This window comes from Canis lupus, chromosome 17 (genome assembly GCF_048164855.1).
Source record: "Canis lupus baileyi chromosome 17, mCanLup2.hap1, whole genome shotgun sequence".
Lineage (NCBI taxonomy): Eukaryota > Metazoa > Chordata > Mammalia > Carnivora > Canidae > Canis > Canis lupus.
The window spans coordinates 916,025-933,677 of NC_132854.1; the positions used below are offsets into that span (position 1 = coordinate 916,025).

At 61.0% G+C, this 17,653-nt stretch overlaps 1 protein-coding gene across 12 annotated transcripts in view; it reads right to left on the bottom strand.

The window, feature by feature from the left end:
- Positions 1 to 17,653, bottom strand: part of MCF2L (MCF.2 cell line derived transforming sequence like) — a 132,020-nt gene that overhangs the window by 62,338 nt on the left and 52,029 nt on the right. The window contains exon 1 of one of the 12 annotated variants that reach the window (XM_072782335.1): positions 16,540 to 16,705. The exons of 10 other annotated variants lie outside the window; for them this stretch is intronic. In XM_072782335.1, coding sequence (XP_072638436.1) covers positions 16,540 to 16,636 — 97 coding nt within the window. In that variant the 5' untranslated portion in view covers positions 16,637 to 16,705. Of the gene's footprint in view, positions 1 to 3,547; positions 3,827 to 16,539; positions 16,706 to 17,653 lie in introns of those variants that run through there. One more of the 12 variants, XM_072782339.1, reaches the window with a different exon arrangement.

The window sequence follows — 17,653 nt, forward strand, 5'->3', positions numbered from 1 at the left end:
CGATGTGTCGCAGCGGATCAGAAACCCGATGGAGGCATAATTAACAGCAGATTTTAAGGTGCAAATATCAGGGAAGAAGGGGCAGCCATAAGCATTATTTGCCTGTGAAGCCGTGGTGCCACAAGTGCCCCAGTGAAGCCCTCAGGGCTTGGTGCACCTGGAGCACGCTGGGAGCTGGCCCCTGCCCGTGTGGCGAGGTCCAGTGGGACAAAAGCCAGACGGTCAGGCCTGCGACTGCAGAACAGGAACGGCGGGGCCTTGCTGAGCCTACTTACAGACATTCCTGGGGATACGTAGGCCAGAGGTGGGACAGGTGTGGCAGGTCCAGCGAGGAGACCTCGGGGCCACACTGGGGTCTGAGTTTATCGTCCACTACTGCTAACTGGGTTTTCAGGGCCCTGCACAGGAGGAGGGGGTGAGGGAGGCTCTCGAGGCCAGCCAGGTGTCAGCCAGGCCAGCCCACAGCGGGCACACAGGGGGCCATGCGACGTAGTGGGAGAGCCAGCCGCCCCCAGAGCTCACTGCAGCTGCCTCGAAGGTGCGGACCCGCACAAGGGTCTGGGCTTGGTGCCGGCGGACCTTTCATTACTGGTAACGTTCCTGTTGGTGAACTTTCTGTGCCGTCCCAGGACTGAGGGCCCCAGGATGGGCCAGTGGCCATTTCTGGCTGGGGTCATGATGGCGAGGGCAGAGCCACTGGGCCCACCCCGCAGCAGAGCCAGCGCCCGTGGCCGCAGGAATGCCAGCCCCGCGTGCTCTCAGAACAGGGCTGGCCGGCCCTCAGGAGACGGGTGCCATGTGCATCGGCCCCAGAGGCCCAACAGGCTGATGCCTGACGGCCTCAGGAGCTTCGGGGGCCGGGGAGGCTGGACGGGCAGAGGTGGAGCACCAGAGCCGTCCCTGCTGTGTCCAGCAAGTAGCCCCACACGCACACCCGCAGTCAGACCCGCATCTCTTGCTCTTCGAAAATCACGACTTTGCGTTGTAGCAAAGCAAACACCGTCAGCTGCAGAGCAGTGTGTGACAGCACAGCGGCCACGCATGCTGGCTTCGGGCTGAGCCTCCTGTGGCACCCAGCCCGGGATCCCCCAAGTCCACGTTCTCAGCACCAGCATCTCCGCTGGCTCTCAAGTAGCAGGTGGGCCTACCCAACACACACGCTGCACATGCACGCCCTGTGTACAAAGAGCAGACGCACACACACCAGGGACACGCTCCAGACCCACACCAGCAGCTACTGTTTAAAAACAAAGGAAATAGGGATCCCTGGGTGGCGCAGCGGTTTGGCTCCTGCCTTTGGCCCAGGGCGTGATCCTGGAGACCCGGGATCGAATCCCACATCGGGCTCCCAGTGCACGGAGCCTGCTTCTCCCTCTGCCTGTGTCTCTGCCTCTCTCTCTCTCTCTCTCTCTATCATAAATAAATTTAAAAAAAAATTTAAAAAAAACAAAGGAAATAGATTTCCTGATAGAGTTTTCTTATTTGTCAACATTAAAGAGTAAGAGATCAGGGAAATTACCGCCCTGTCCCCTCCTCAGGGCAGGTGCTCAAGAGCATTGTCCTCTGGATCTGCTCTGAGAAAGCAGCTCACAAAACACGGGAGCAGAAGGGGAGGCGTGGTGCCGTCCATCACTGACGCCAGCAGAAAGCTCCCGGAATTCTTCCCGAACTACAGACGGGCACTCTTCACACTTTCTGGGTACCTGGAATTCTATACTCCCCAACGCAAAGGAGAGCAATGACCCATGGAGAAGGCTGCGTGGAGGGCACAGAAGGGCACACCTCTCCTCACCGAGGCAGCCTGCGAGGCAGGGCTGCTGCATCTCTCCGGGTGGCCCAGATGCTCCACGGTCGCTGGTCCCTTGGGAGCCCCCGCCCTGCTCGACACAAATGGTGCAGGAGTCGGGCACAGGGGCAGCCTGGGGCGGTGGGGGCCGGTGGGTCAGGCTTTGGTGGGGAGGGGTCATGTGCCGCGATGGTGGCTCAAACCACCGTCCTGTCCCGCGGTGTGAGTCACCCTGGGACCTGGGACACACCTTGTCTCTTGTTGACTCAGGGCAGGTACCAGCCTCCACTCAAGTACACATGAAGGGTGACGTGGGCATCCTTGCAGGTAAACAGCGGGCGCCAATCTGAGCCAGTGTGCAGTGACTCGGCCCCAGGTGCACCCCAGCTCCCACAGGAGAAAGACCCACTGCCTTGCACAGCAACAGCCGTTTCCTCCACAGACAACAGACACCCTCGTGTCTGGGGAAACAGCAAGAAGCCTGTGGAGATGGGAGACCCTCCAGCCCTAATCACACCGGACCCCCAGGACGCTCCTTCCACAACCTGTGTACCTCTGAAGTAAGGTCAGTCAGAGGGACTCAAGAACCGAGGAAAAGGCCAAGAGCTGGAGCCCGGCTCCACTTAGGAAAGCAGTGGACCTCTGACGTGACTGGCGGCCACGCTGAAGAACCTCTAGGAACAGAACACGCTTGTGGGGCACCAGAGCTTGTGGCTGGTGCCCCGAGAGCATGGCACACCTGCAGCCTGGCTGAGCATGACCCAGCGTCCTCCCCGCCGTGCTGACCCCAGGCCTAGGGCCACATGGCTCCCCAGATGTTTGGTGCTGTCATCCCGTGTGGGAAGAGGACCCCAGCGGTGGGGTGCATCCACCACCACGGCCGCTCGGTACACAAGCAAGAGTGTTTGTCATAAAACTGGAAATTTTGGATGTTTACCCGTTGCCACTAATGGCTAAGATTTGACTGATTCATTCAAATTTACAGAAATAGTTGATGAATCACTTGTCAATCTTTGCAGAAGTACCTGGTGGAAAATGTGCTTCTGACAAATCCCTTCCAAATGCGTAGCCGTCCATCCTCAGAACAGCAACTAGGAGAGGCGAGCTGAGCCCTCTCCTCCACCTGGCGCCCAGGCCCTTCTCAGGGTCTTTGTTCTGGTCACCCTGGCCTCAGAAGTGCCCACCCCCCAGACTCCGGGGGAGCAGGTCCCACAGGGAGGGTCCCCCAGAGCCCAGGCAGCCGGCATGGTCACAGGCTGTGGCCACCGGGCCTGCATCCTGCTGCTGGAGCGTCCCTGGTCGGGGTGCAGTATGCCTTCCAGCCGTGGGGATCGCGCTGGCCGGAGTCGGAGTCGTGGGGTCACAGCCAGGGACCGCGGCACTGCCCCCAGTCCCCCAGGCCCTGGGGTTCCCACGCACACCACAGGCGTGTCTTCTGGAAAGCCGGAACAAAGGAGCCCCTCTGCCCCCACCTCCTCCTCCTTCCAGCTTCCAGGGGAGGCCCCTCCCAGGGGAGAGAGACAGCCACAAACCAGCAGCAGCGCCTGACACGCCCAACCCCAGGAGCTCAGCTCCTTACCGCTCCAGCTGCACCGGCCCTGCCCCAGCCTGGACCCCACTGACAGGGCCTTCCAGGTGTGGTGTCCGCAGCACCCCCATCCTGCACGGGCAACATGTAAGCGTCCCCAGAAGGCCACCCCTGCCTCGCCCCCATGCACTGTCCCACAGCTTCCCCGGCGTCAACACAAAGCCTAGACACACCTGTGCTGGTCTTCAGGAGCAGCCACAGCCCTGAGATGTCGTGTGACAGCAGGGAGATGAGGCTTAAGGTCATGCTGTTGCCACCATCGCACTGGCGTCAGGACGCGGCAGCCTGCCTGCTGGAACGCCTGTCCTGGGCGCACAAAGGAAGGCGGCAGGGCTCCATTTTGGGGTCACCGGGGGCCTTGGTGCTGGATCCCCAGCACAGGAGCGCAGCTTCCTAGATGTGCCGGCGCCGGGAACTGCCCAGCCCCTGCGGTGACGCTCCCGCGGCCCCAGCTCCATCCCCGCCGCCCGTCAGCACCCTCCCTGCAGGGGCCCCGCGCCCAGCGCAGTCATCCCAGCTGCGGGCGGGGCAGTGTCTGCACCTCCGGGTCCGGGTCGGGTCCGGGGCACGTGCCCGCCCGCGTCTGCCCGTCTGTGCTCCTTGGAGAGCTGCTCATGTGTGTGACCAGGTCCCAAGCGGCTGGGACCTCAGAGGCCCCAGGGACTAAGGTGGAAAATGTAAGGGGGAGGGCGACTCCCTGGGGAACTCATTAAAATGCAGGTTGGGTTTGGGCTGGGGGTGGTTGGAACTGCTCCCAGGTGGGGAGGCCCCCAGCGACTACCAGGTTGTGGGCAGGAAGAGCCTGCGGGGTGGGTGGAGCCGGAGCCCATGGCCGTAGATGGCCGGGCCCTGAAGCTGGACAGCCTGGCCGTGGTTTTATCCACCTGGATACAAGGTCACAGATTGTGGCCCCCTGAGGCCCAGGCCGCTGGGAAAGCAGCGTCGGGCGGGCTCAAGCTGGCAGGGGCACGCTCACTGTGGCACAGTGTGGCCCTGCAGCCACACTACACCCCACCCCCTGCACGCCCGTCACGTGGCCAGACTGACCTGGTCTCTGCTGGACGATTCCAATCCCCTCCAATCCCCTCCTTCCTGCCCACTGCTCCCCAGTTGCCCCCAACGGCACCGACTGCATTGCCCTAGGGATGGACAAGGGGGCATTCAAGCAGACCAGGCTGCAAGCCCCTGGCACAGTGGGCAAGGCCTTCAGCGTGGAGCCAATCCAGCCTCCCCTGTGGCTACACTCCCTGGCAGCGGCCCTGCCCAGGGCCCCAGCAGCACTGCCGCCGGTCCACACACAGCCGGCTGAACCCTGGCACACTGCCCCCCAGCACTGGGCAGGCCCAGGCCAGGGACACTGTGAAGTCCAGCATGCAGGGAGGCCCACACCGCACCAGTAACCAGCCACTCAGGAAAAACCGCCTTGAGGAAGAAGGTATCAGACCCTAGGCTCCGCCACCAGAAGGGACTTGGCTTTGAAGTGGGAGGAGAATAGAGGCACATGGTGGAAGGAGGGACACGTTTCTCTGTTACCCTCACTCCCTGGGCACTGCAGGGTCTTGGGGCCAAGGCCTGGGTTCTCAGGAAGCGGGGCCTTGCCCGCGGCCAGGGGTGGTCTACACCTGGACAGGCAGGGCTGGCTCTTCTGGGTGCCACCATACCCACTCACTCATCCTGCATCCGGGAAGGACAGCCACATCCGGCCCAGAGTTCCCCACAACCCGCTGGGTGGATGACCCCAACAGCACACCAGGCCTGGGCACCAGAGGAGTCTCATGCCTGGGACTGCACAGCCTGTCCAAGAGAACGGCTCCCCTGCAGGCAGCTGAGGGCCAGCCCCGGCTCCTGACTGTCGGACTCACTGCTGACCACGTCCGCGGCCAGTCCTCAAGCCTCTGGCCTCGGGCCTCGTGTCCCTACACTTCTCAGGGAACACGTGGTCGGATCCATGGCACCTGTCTTCCTGGTTGGCCCTCTGGGCTGGGCTGACGCCGAGGCACACAGCTGGGGAAGATGGGGCAGGTGGGCTCCTAGCAATCCCCCATGCCTCCGCGGAGCATCCAGGAGGCAGGCCCTGGGGCTCACACACAGCGAGCACACGTTCTCCTCCAAAATGGATCTCCCTCAGAACCACGACATGGAGTTTACAGAGGAAGCTGCTGGCAGAAGGTCTTCCCTTTGTGGACATGGGGTTCGTTCATCCAGGAAATGCGTGCCAGCTGCCTTGCGGATTTGGGGACAGGAGGCACATGGTCAGACCCAGCACTGCAGAAGTGAGGCCATGGTGCACGAGCTATGTCCCCAGCTCTGGCTGTGGTCCTTGAAGGGCCAGGACGAATCAAATTATTAATGGGATCCACGGTGTGTTTTGAAGGACCCAAATGTGTCCTCCCTGAGGGGCACCCCTCACCATCCCACCTCGCCCTGTGACCCTCATGCCCTGCAGCCCCAGGTCCAGGTACTTACGCCCACTCTGTTCTGCCCTCAGGGGCTGCATCTATAGCACTCACACCTGCTCTCAGCTGGTCCTTGGGTGGCTGCCCCAGAGGCCTGGCCCCTGATGGGCTCTCCCCGCTTCAACTCCTGTGGGCCTAGCATATGTGTGTAAGTGGCTGTGGTCACAGGTGGGGCGGGTAGAGAAGTAATGAGGGTACAGAGGTGCCAGGTACTCGGGCATTTCCTCTGTAGTGCACTGTCTGGCCTGGCAGCCGCCCTGGAGGCCCTGAGGGTGGAGTTCTGTCGGTTGGAGGAGGTAGGTGCGTCCATGTAGGGGTCACTGCCCCATGGGCTCATTGCGGTTCCCGCTCCTGGCCCTCTACTGCTGCCTGTCCCTCGGTGGCCCGCCACGGCTTTCTTCTCATGCCCGAGCAGTCCAAGGACCCGTGGTTCTGAGTCTGGCTTCTACCTATACCTGGAGTCGTGTTCTCTGGGGTGCAGACTGTGGGGGGAGCCAGTCCTCCAGGGCGGAGGACTGGAGTGTGCAGCCCGAAGGGTCAGGGGCAGTTCGGAGAACCAGCTCAGCTGCAGGAGGCCTGCAGAGCCTCAAGGGTGGCCTGGGGATAGCACTCCATGCCGTGGGGACAGCTGAGCTAAGAGCCTGGACTCAGGGGCCCAGGAAGCATACAGCACAGGGCTGACCGCGGGCCCGGCGGGTGGGTGCCTCTCTGGGGTGAGCGGACGTCAGCCCTGATCTGCTGACACAAATTACTCTTCTCAGTCCCGGAGCCTGTGCTGTGTGCTTCGTGTGACAGGCGGTGAAGCCACCAGCATGCCAGCAGGGCTCGCCTGGGACCAGAGCTTAGCACGCGGAGCCAGCTGTCGGGCCAACCAGGTTTTCCTCGTGAGATGTAAACATTCCTCACTGGGTCGTGCTGGATGATTTTGCGAACATTCACACTTTTCTGACTCACGTCACAGCAACTCTCTGTGGCCCCACCCATGGTCTGAGCGTGTAAGGGACGGGAAGGATGGACGGACCTACCATGGCACAGCCTGCAGAGAAGCCAGGGAGTCAGGCCCCACGGGGCAGGCAAGCGAGAGCAGACCCTGACCACAATGGTGGCAGCCCCCGTGGACTTCGGCCTTGGCCCCGCGCGGCAGCCTGCGCCACCGTTTCCCATTGCCAACGTTCCTGGCCGCGGGTTTATTTCGGGGCCAGGGCCCTGTCTGCTTTCCTTGGGGAGCAGCCTGGTGAAGGGAGGTCTGGTCTTCTTTGAACCGTGCGTACCACGGCCCTGCCTGCGCAGCTGCAGCCCCAAGTAAGTGATAGACCCTGAATGTCACCACAAACACGGCTTTACGGGAGAAAACACAGTATATTGGTCAAAATCTAACATTTAGTGGATGGGGTAGGCAACGACACACTGGCATGCGAAATGTGAACGACCCGGTGGGCCCAGAGTCCCTGCAGCTCTGCAGCCCCCCACCCCCCGGCTGCTGCCCCGACAGACGCAAGCCTGGCGCTAACCTCTCCTCATCCAGGGTGCAGGAAAAGCTAAACCTGTGTCCCCTTGAATCCTACAAAAATACGTGCATAACCTCAGTCCGGCTCTAGGCCTTGAACGACTAGGATGTGAGAGCAGAGCCAGAGCTGCTCCAGCCAGTTTCTGCCAGATGACAGGGCAGCGGCCTGCTTCCTGGGCTCTGGGCACAGGGCACCCCTCCTCCCCACACCACCGCGTCTCATCACCACGGCAGCCCTGGCAGGCAGGTGTCTGCTCTACGGGGCAGCAGGTGAAGCTGGACCCGGTGGCTACTAGGTCCTCGCGCCACCGTGATCCTCCCGAAGCCCCTCCCACCCCAGCCATATCCCTTCCCTCAGCCTGCCCCCCACCTTCCTACTCGCCCCCTCCCTCCATCTTTGGTTCTGGCTGGATCCTTACCGCCCCATCCTTTCCGCTACTGCTTCTCCAGAGACCAAGACGGTGCTGCCCTGGGTCAGGCCATTCCTCCCTCTTCCTCTCAGGCCTCATTTCCATCTGACTCCAAGCCACTTGGGTAGCTCATCAGCTTGGAGGACACGGCGCAGACCCAGCCTCCTCAACAGGCTCCTGGGGACCCGGCTGCCCCACCCTGACCCACTCTCAGCTTTCCTTCTTCGCACACATCATTTTAGGGCTTGGCTGCACTTCTGTGGGGGCCCAGTCGGGGAGCCCCGGAGACCTGGCTGGAACCCCACACTCGCAGGTCCTGCGACAGACACGTGGCCCCTGTCCCCATGAACTGAACAGGAAGGCTCTCTTCCTGACTGCAGACACAGACAGCATCCCCTCCCCGGTGAGCTACTGCTCCTCCAAGCAGGGCTGGGACCCATGGTTCCCCTCCAGAGGGCACAAGCTGGGACCTGGTGTGACCTGGCAGAGGGAGCCTCACTCTTCTCCTCCTGGATCAACAGCTTCTCTTCACACATTAGTGAGTCTAGGTGGGCACTGGGCTGGGTACACAGAGCAGAGACACAGCCGGGGCCTTAGGTGAATTGAAACGTCACTGTAGGTGAATGCTGGTGGGGCCAGGCCGATTCCACCCACAGACGCCAGTGGGCCCAGAGCCAGTGGGCCTCGCCCTGGGGAGCGGGGGTGGCGAGTGGCAGGTGTCCAGGACTCAGATCCCGGCTCGGGGTGCTGCCGGCTTCTCGCCCTGGAGAGGCAGTGGGGTCGCCCCACCATCTGGGGGGCGAAGCAGCATTTGGTGTGCCGGACTTAGAAAGGTACAGAGAGATGACCCATGGTTTTCGGGGTGGGCCACGGTGGCCTGGACCCATGAGGATCCCGACAGGAATTCTGGATTCACCCGACTGCCGAGTGGGGTGTCAGTTTGGCAGGAGGTGACTTCAGGTGGCACACAGGAGCCGGAGCCAGTGCTGGGTGTGTCTGATGGTCTGAGCAGGAGTTTCGTGGGGGTACTGGGATGGGGATGGGAAGGAGTAGCTGAGAAGCAGGCAGGGCCTCGCCCACACGGTCCAGGATGTGGAAACAGTGGGCGGGTGCAGCCAGGTATTGGCGCCTAGAGAAGCTTTGGGATGGGCGCCAAGGGGCGTGTGCCCACAGGCCTTCGGGTGTGCATCTGAGGAAGAGGCCTGGATGTGGCATCAGGGGACCCCTGAAGAGGGATGCCATGTACCCATTTCAACCTGATCCCCAAAGAAGTTCCATCTCACAGGGGAAGGCAGGGCAATGTGGTCGCCTGGGCTCACGGCTCAGCTGCACACAGGTCCTGCTGAACCCGGGGACCCAGGGGCTGTATGGGAGGAGTGAGGCAGGACCTTTGGGCATGGGGGATTCGATGGGTAGAGGACTCGAGCAGGGGTCCAGGTGTGGGGACTGGAGGGAAGCCTGTGTCCTGCGGCTGGGGTGGGGGCAGAGCCAAGGGGCCAACTGGGTGTGGCTTCATTCCTCTGGGAGCGCCCTCTGTGGCCAGGGCTGTGGGCCTCATCTGGTGCCTTGGGAGCCTCCAGCACCCAGGGCATCCTCTGCTGTTCCCCGACTCTCCCAGGGGACCCCAGGGCTGGCGGGCAGCATGCAGACAGTTGGGGATGGGCCCCCTTGGCCCCGTTCTCCTTCCCTGTACTCCCTCAGGGTGCTAGGGTCTGAACCAGGTGCCTGCCATCAGCCGTGGGGTCAGATCTCCCAGGCCTCTCCCTCCTGAGGTCACAGGTGGGGGGATGGCTTGGCCCAGGGGGAGCTGCCGGCAGCTGGCCACAGCCTTGCAGTGACCTTGAGGGAACCACGTTAGGTCTTGGTGGGCAGAATCTTGGATCAAACAGGTGGGCTGGGCTGTGCCACAGGACAGTGACAGGGACTGGGTGCTGGTGGTCCCCAAGCCTGGTGTCGTGGGTCTGCCCTCCGCTCCCCACTGCTCCCAGCACACACACACTCAATAAGCAGCATCATTTACCGGCAGGGACTCGGACCAAGGGTTGGGTGACAGGTGCTAGGGCCCCAGCTCTGCAGGACCCCACCCTTCACCCCAGGAGCACGCTGACCAGGCTTGTCAGGAGGCTCCTGTAGACACTGCGGAGCTGTGGTGGGCGAGGAGCGGACACCCAGACTGGCTCCTCCTGCTCAGACGAAGCTGAGGAGGAGAGGTGAGGAGGGCGGGGTGGCCCTGAGTCTGACCTGGGCAAACTCCAGGGGCCTCCACCTCCTCGGGAAACATGCTACCATGCCCACGTTATGGATGGGAAGACTGAGCCCCTTGCCTCAGCACACGGCAAGGAGGGGGCCCACGGTGCTGGCCCTGGAGGTGAGGAGGCTCTGGCACAGGGCATGACACTGCCTGTCCGCAGGCCTCACTTTGTCCTGGTGTGAAGGGCATGGCAGAGGTCTGGCCATGGGACACAGCCTGACCCACATCCCCACATGGCAGGTCGAGACAGGTGACTCCCCAGGGCACACAGACAGCTTGAGCCACAGCATGGACGTTCCAGCCTCAGGTGCATCCAGCAGGGCTGCCCAGACTCCTGCTGAGAGGCCTTGCTCCAGGTCGGACCTGGCACCTGACTGGTCCCGCGGAACTTCTTCACCTCCGGGAAGGGCGGTGGCGGGCTGGCTGCTGGGCCACGCAGATTCCCACAGTTGCCAGCGTCCCCTGGAGACTCTGGATGCCTGGAGTCGGTGCTGTGTCGGGAGGCCTGTCTAGCCCTCCCCACCGCCAGTTCACATCTCCATTTTCTCTGCGTGGCCTGCTGCTGACCACCTGTGAACTCCGTTTTCTTCATAGACCCCATTCAACTCTTTAAAGATTACCCTGGTCTTGACCCCAGCCTTCTCCTCCTGTGGCTGCTGCTGCTGTACCCGGGCTGGCTTCTCATTCCTGGGAAGCTGAGCTTGTTCATCCGTAGCCCTGGGAGCATGCCAGAGCCAGACCCTGTGCTAGGACCCTCCCTGGGGCTGCGCTGTGCTGCGCCCCGAGTGTGGACGCCCCGCAGACTCCAGAGGGCCGGTGCGTATGGGCTTCCCTGGCTGACCACACGAGGCTGGGAAGTGACTGCACGCCTGGGCAGGAGGACGGAAGGGATCCTGAGGAGCTGTCATGTCCAGAGCCTCCAGCAGGGGCTTCTTGGGGCTGTTACTCGTCCTGAAAGGTCCCTGTTCAGCTCCAGAAATGATGTGAGGCCCGCTTTTGTGTTCAGATAACTTGGAGTCCCCGCTGAGCCGGGGTCTGGTGGAGAGGCGGCCGGGAGGGGCCAGCTGCAGGCGCCAGGAAGTGGGGATTGGGTGGTTTGGGCGGTTTCCCTGCAGCAGGGCGGAGGTGGGGCAGGCAGGATGGGCCACAAGCTGTTGCTCTTGCCTTCTCCACTGTCCTCACCGCCCTTGTCCCCAGGAAGGCCGGGTATCTGTGATGTCACCAACGAGGCTGAGCCGCCGCCCTTCAGACTGCACCCAGCTCTCACGGACACTTCCAGTCCTAGAATGGGGCCCTGGCACCTGAGCTCTTCCTCTGACACCCATCTCTGCTGACGGCACCACCGTCCACCCTGGTCCCACACGGGCGTCCTGACTGCTCCTCCTCTGTCCCTGTAAGACACCTGGGCTCTGTCCCTCCTCCTGGCAGTTCCTTGGGCAGCACCTGCCCTGCGCTGCTACTACCATGGCTCAGAGCCCCATGGCCCGGCCTGTCCCAGGTCCTGAGGAGCTGCTTCCCACCCTGGGTGTCTCTATACCCCACTCCACTTCCACATGCACCTCTGCGTGAAGCCCTCACGTCTCCGGCTAGAAGGTGAGATCCTGGACTGCATTCCCACTGCCTCTCTGGCCGCTGCCCAGGCCACCCCAGACCCCCACCTGCTCTTCATGGCTCCTGTGTTCATAGTAACACGTGAGCTCCTTTCCCCAGATGTCTTGACCCATTGTCACAGGGGTGCCTCTCCCCCAACACAGGGCAGCCACCCGACACCTGACACCACCAGCCTCTCTAGGACCGTGAGCTGCCCTGAGCTCCGGCCTCACGGGACTTCAGCGTGGGCATGATGCTCAGCGTGGGCTGGTGCAGATGAAGCAAGGCCAGACTATGAGCACTTCAGGGTTTGTGCTGGGCCTAAGCATTCCGCGGGCGTGAGATATGCACCGGGTGTCCTTTCATCTTGCTCAGAGCTCAAATACAATGTACAAGTCAGTGCTCTTAAAATCAGAGCATAAACGAGCTGTTTGGTGTTTCTGATGTTATGCTGATTTGCAACTGTGTAAGTCTTAGCATAATAAACAGGGACCAATCAACGGAGTGAAGTAGGTAAGTGCCACGTGGCCCCAGAGACCCACACCAGAACATTCTGGTCCATTTCCTAGAGGAGACCTGGCTGAGAAGGCACCTTCAGCCACATTCAGTGGTTCGACCGTGAGCTCCACACCCCTTCCTGTAAGGAATCGAACTCATTCCCCAAATCTGCCCTCAAGGAGCGACAATGGATACCACCAGAGGGACAGACAGGCTGGTGTGTTCACGCAGCCCTTGTGGCAACAACCCGGGTTACCGTTAAGGGTGCTCTGATTCCTAGTAATAAAAGTGATACTTTCTTTGTTATAAATATGACGAGATTACTGAAGAGTGTACAAAATAAAGCCTTCTAACAACTGTGCTCATGACCTGGAATCCCAAAGTTAGCCAAGCACTGCCCAGGGGGCTCGTGGTGGTAACTAGAACAAGCCAAACCTCTTAGGCCTCCCACCTGGGGTGAGGGTGCCCCGACAGCTGCCTGCTGCCCCCTACTCCCATATCCATCCCCCAGTACCCCCACGTGGCCCCCACATCCACCTCCGGCACCCCCACGTGGTCTCCATGTCCACCCCTGGCACCCATGTAGCTCCCACGTCCACCCCTGACACCCCCACATGGCCCCCACGTCCACCCCTGGCACCCCCACGTAGCTCCCGTATCCACCCGACACCCCTGCATGGTCTCCACGTCTACCCCTGCCGCCTCCACATGGCCCCCACACGGCTCCCATGCAGCTGAAAGCCTGGACAGAAAAAGCAAAACTCTCCCGAGTGTTTCAAAATGCAAATTTCAGTTGCATTTTGGGCTGTCCATTCAGGACAACTATTTGATAGATTTCTGGAATGCTTCAACAACTTCTGGTCAAATCTCCAACATTCTAACAAAACCATGCTAAAAAACATATGCTTTTATTCCTCCACAGAATGGGTAAAGCACCTGCAAAATGTGCTTGAAAGGTGCCTGTGTCATTCAGGAGTGAACGAGCCCACGCTGAGCACCGGGAGCCCGAGGGGAAGGCCGCCGGCCAGCGCTCACTGCAGTCTTGTGCCAACACCTGGCTCCCAGGCAGGTTTCGCTCAGGCTGTGTCTTGGGCCCCGGCAGGCAGCTTCCCTCTCCCCTCCCTGCGGCCGCAGGTGGGGGGGGCCCAGGTGCAGATGGTGGGAACTGTCATGTGGCTGCTCAGGCGGCTCCTCCAGGGGAAGGAGCGGGTTTGCAGGAGTCCCACCACAGTTCACGAATCTCATCCCAGGGCCTTCAACACCCAGGGCAGGTTCCTGCAGCTCTGGATCATCCATCCCAGTCTTCATAGGGACCACGTAGGCAGATGATTGCAGCTGTCCCCGCAGCACCAAGCCAGGCCCGGCACACAGCAGACGCTCAGTTCCTGCTGCCAACAAGTAAGGAGCAGCACTTCTCGGGTCTTGACATGTTTCATTAATTCATTTGCTCTTAACACAGAAATGCATTTGCTTTTCTGAAAACTTGCTCCTTTACAGAAGTCGTGGATGGTACTCTGAGGACCTCTTTCAAGCAAACTTGAAAAATAAAGGTTTCTCTGCATGAATGAATACTTTGCAGGCATCCTGAGCAGCACTGCAAGTGGGTGGCATCGCCCATGGCTTCCGCCTCGACTTTCTGGCCCCACATGCAGGATGAGTGTCTGTGTCGGTTTTCTTGCACGCTGTTTACACTCCGTGTGTGAAGAACTTGCCTTCCCTAGAGATGCAGGAAAAGCTGTCTCCCTGCCTCAGGCCTCCAGATGTGGCAGGATTTGGGGTGATGATTTACACTCGTGTTGCCAACGTGGTGTCAAAACCATCTGGGTATTTCAACACAGGATGGTGACAAGGAGGAGCTGAGTCACTCGTGCTGCTACCACAATGGATGGGGCCATCTGCAGATCCCAACCACGCACAGACTGATGTGCCCCAGGACAATGTCACCCAACAATGAGTCCCCCTGCAGCTCACACGGAGCCTATGAGGTAAGGGAGGCTCCAGATGTCAAGCTGGATCCCCTGCTCGATGCAGAAAGCCCTGCAGGGTCTCTGGGGCCAGGGGAGCATCAGTGGGCCCCACCATGCACAGCCACACGGGGAGGGCTTACACACACCTGCTGGAGACTAACTTGACCATTCTGCCCATCATGTTAGGAAAGCAGGCATGCAGGAGAGCATAAAGTGCCCAGCACCCTGGCAGGAGCAGCCACACCTGAGAGCACAGTGCGCCACCGTGACTGGCTCGGTTGCTGTTGGGATATGTCCCCCTCCCACCACAGCTTCAGGATGATGGTGACACATCATCACCAAGGCTCACTGGGGGATCTTGTCCAAGCTCAGACATGCTCATGTGTCTGTGTCCTCAGAGCGAGTACATCCCTGGAAAGGGCCGGCTCTCACAGCACTCCTACCTGGTGACACCCGTGGGTGACACTCAGGTCAGGCCTGGGCTCCCACCTGCTGCACAGATGCCCCTCAGCTATGTTCCCAGGCCTCATCGCTGGGTCAGAGTGCAGGTCCCTGGGGCTCAGGAGGGCAACCCCCTGTCCTGTCACCCTGACTCTCCACTCCAATTTCCAGGCAAGAGCTCCGAGCGGAGTGTGAAGAAACACAGGGGCTGTGGCCTCCATGCCTCGAGGCCATCACTCTCAGGCACAGAAGCCGCCGTCCGGAGGCAGCAGGTGTGGACTATGGACACTGAGAGAAAAATGAAGGAGGAAAGGACTAGGAATAAAACAAAACTGCTGCGGGTGGCAGTGTCCACCTCACAGCACGGAAGGGGCCAACATTTGGACACAGGAGCTTCCGGAAGGTGTGGTGGGGGCGGTGGGGACACGCTATCTCCAGAGACCCTGTGCCCCCACCCGGCCGTGAGCGCCCCTCCAGGGGCAGCCCCGTGCCGACCGCCCTCCTCTGGGGAAAAGAGCCACACGCACTATGTCTGGGCCCTGAGCATCTTCCCATCACACGGGAGGCGAGGAGACTCCAGGGGCCATTCTGCCCCAGTGACCACCGGGGGCGTGAGTGCTAGGCTGCGGGTCCCAAGCCGAGCCGTGGGGAAGGCCTGCACAGCCCTGTGGTTTACTTTCTTGGCACAAGCGAAATGGGGACGCTGGCTGCACACAGGCAGCTCCCATTCTCGGAGACTCTCTGTCCCTAGGAGGAGCCCAGGAGGCTCGTGGGGGATGTGGCCAGGCCAGTGTGGAGCTGCTTTGGGGACCAGATAGGAAGCAAGGGGCACTCTGTCCCCATGCTGAGGGCTGTTTTGTCTGCCGTGGGCCTGGCCAATCACTGACTTTGGCCCATAGCCCCGTGGACGCGCCACCCTCACTCAGCCTCAGTCTCTCTGCAGGGAGAGGCACGTGATGGTCATGCACAGGTCAGCAGAGTCCAGGCTGCTAGACCTCTTAGAGGCCCTTGGGGGGTCCACTGCCCTGCCCATCACCTTCCTTCACCCTCCTGCTTGGTGCCCATCACCACTGTCACAGAAACAGGAGCAACTGGGCTAAGTGTGGGCCTGGCAGCAAACCCAAGGCCCGTTCACGTTGCTGGCCAGCGCCCCACTCCCGATAGTCCCCGAGACAAGCGACATTTCTGATGACTATAACCCGGCCCTCCCCGTCTGTAAAATGGGCTCAGGTGAGACACGGAGGCACAGCTCTAACGATCACGAAGCTCTCCATCAACGATGAGCCCTCAGCCCTTGGGGCCCCATGAAGGGCCCGTCCTCATGAGGCCGTGACCCCCCAGCCGGCCCACAGAGACCTCTGAGGCCTCGCATCACTGTCAGGGAGACAGCCAGCCAGTACAGAGCAGTGTCCCTCACCATGCTGCAGCAGATTTCGTGACCTTCAGGGGGACTGGAGGAGCTGGTCTTTGGACAGGAAACCTGCTTGGCCCACGGCCCTCCATGGGGGCTCTAGGAATTTGCTGGGCTCTGTGGGACCCTGGAGAGCAACTATATCAGCAAACCACACCTACTCTACAGTGCCGCCGACTGTCCAGGAAGCTACCCGCCTGTCACTTGGTCAAGCGGATCACCGATCCTAAGTAGCAGTGGCTTTTGTTCTGTTTTGCACTTTACGCGTGGACCTTTGCACATTGAGCACGAACGAGGTCAGCTCAGCCCCGATGGGCTGGGTGCTGGCCCAGCTCCCTGCTGTCTGTCTCGTGCCAGCCATGGAGCGGACCCACACTAGCCACAGGGAAGTCCTTGGCCTTTGGTGGCTGATGGCGGGACTCAGTCATCTAATAGTGAGTTTGGATGAAGGCTCATCTACTGCTCACACCTATTCCCTGGGCTATTCCTCTGTCCAAGGCATGCTGGTCCCTGGTGACTCACCAGGACGGCCTCCTGTCTGCAGGTGGCAGGGCTCCCACATCCAACCACAGCCAGCGCAGCCCGCAGCCCTGTGAGTGACCCCAGGACGTGGCCTGGGGACCCGGGGACTCACCGTCAGCGACAGACAGCAGCCAGGAGCACCACTCACTATAGATGTAATAGCATTTCATCTCGGCCACGGAGATTCGGGCTGCGTGCCTGTCCCCCATGGCCCCAGAGCACCAGCTAGACGTTCGCCCCTGCACCCGGTGCCCCTACCCTCTGTGCTGCCTGTGAGCCTCTCCCACTGAACTTTGCTCCCTAAATCCGTGTGAAGGACCAGCTGACTTTCTACTTCCGTTTCACCCCTGAGCTGAGACAAAGCCCTGAAAGGCGATTACCCTCCTGCAGGCCGGCAACATCTGCTCACTCCACCCTGTCTGTGTACACAGGCGCCCTGGCCAGCCGGCCAGCTAGAAAGCAACGTCCGGGCTCGTCTTGGCCGTGGTTTAGGGATAAGGGACGTCTTGGCTGCCATGACTCCCCCGAGCTGCCATGCAGGCCCCACATTGCCCGCGGGGAGATGCACACACGCCGGGGGCCTTGAATTGGACAACATGTCCACGGCAACTGCTCGTCACCACCCTCTTCCATTTGAGAAGGTCCAGCGATCTGGACACAGGGGACTGTTTGGGGACGGGGCGGAGGCTGTGTTTGCTGAGAGGAAGGTCAACAGAGTGGGGCCACGGGTACCTGTTCTTATGCCCCTCCCATGCTGTCCAGCTTTCACCGTCTGTGGGTCCCTAACACATCTGGGGTGTGACGCCTGAACCCCACCTGGAGATGTTCTCTTGGAGCCTGGCGAAGGCTTGAGCTGCCTCCTGCCCAGTGCCGCTGGCCTTGCCCTGCCCACCCCATGGCCTGGGCTCCCTAGGGTCAGGAGGAGGGTACCCCCAGTCCCTACTCAGGGACCAAGGCAGTGGACTGCATCTAACACCCCGGCCAGCAGGTGCCCCGTGAAGCTCCCTGCTACACACTGCTGCCTAGACCATGGGTGCCTGGGACCAAGACCCCACAGAGACCCAGGTACCCCAGTGCCACACCCATCCCCAGGTCTGAGCCAAGCTGTCCCCCTGCAGGCCGGGTGCAGAGTGGGAGGTCAGAAGGAGCAACTTCAACCAAGTTGTCTGATATTTAAAATGATGAAAATAAGGATATAAAAATCGCCAGATTTCTCCAGAGCATGG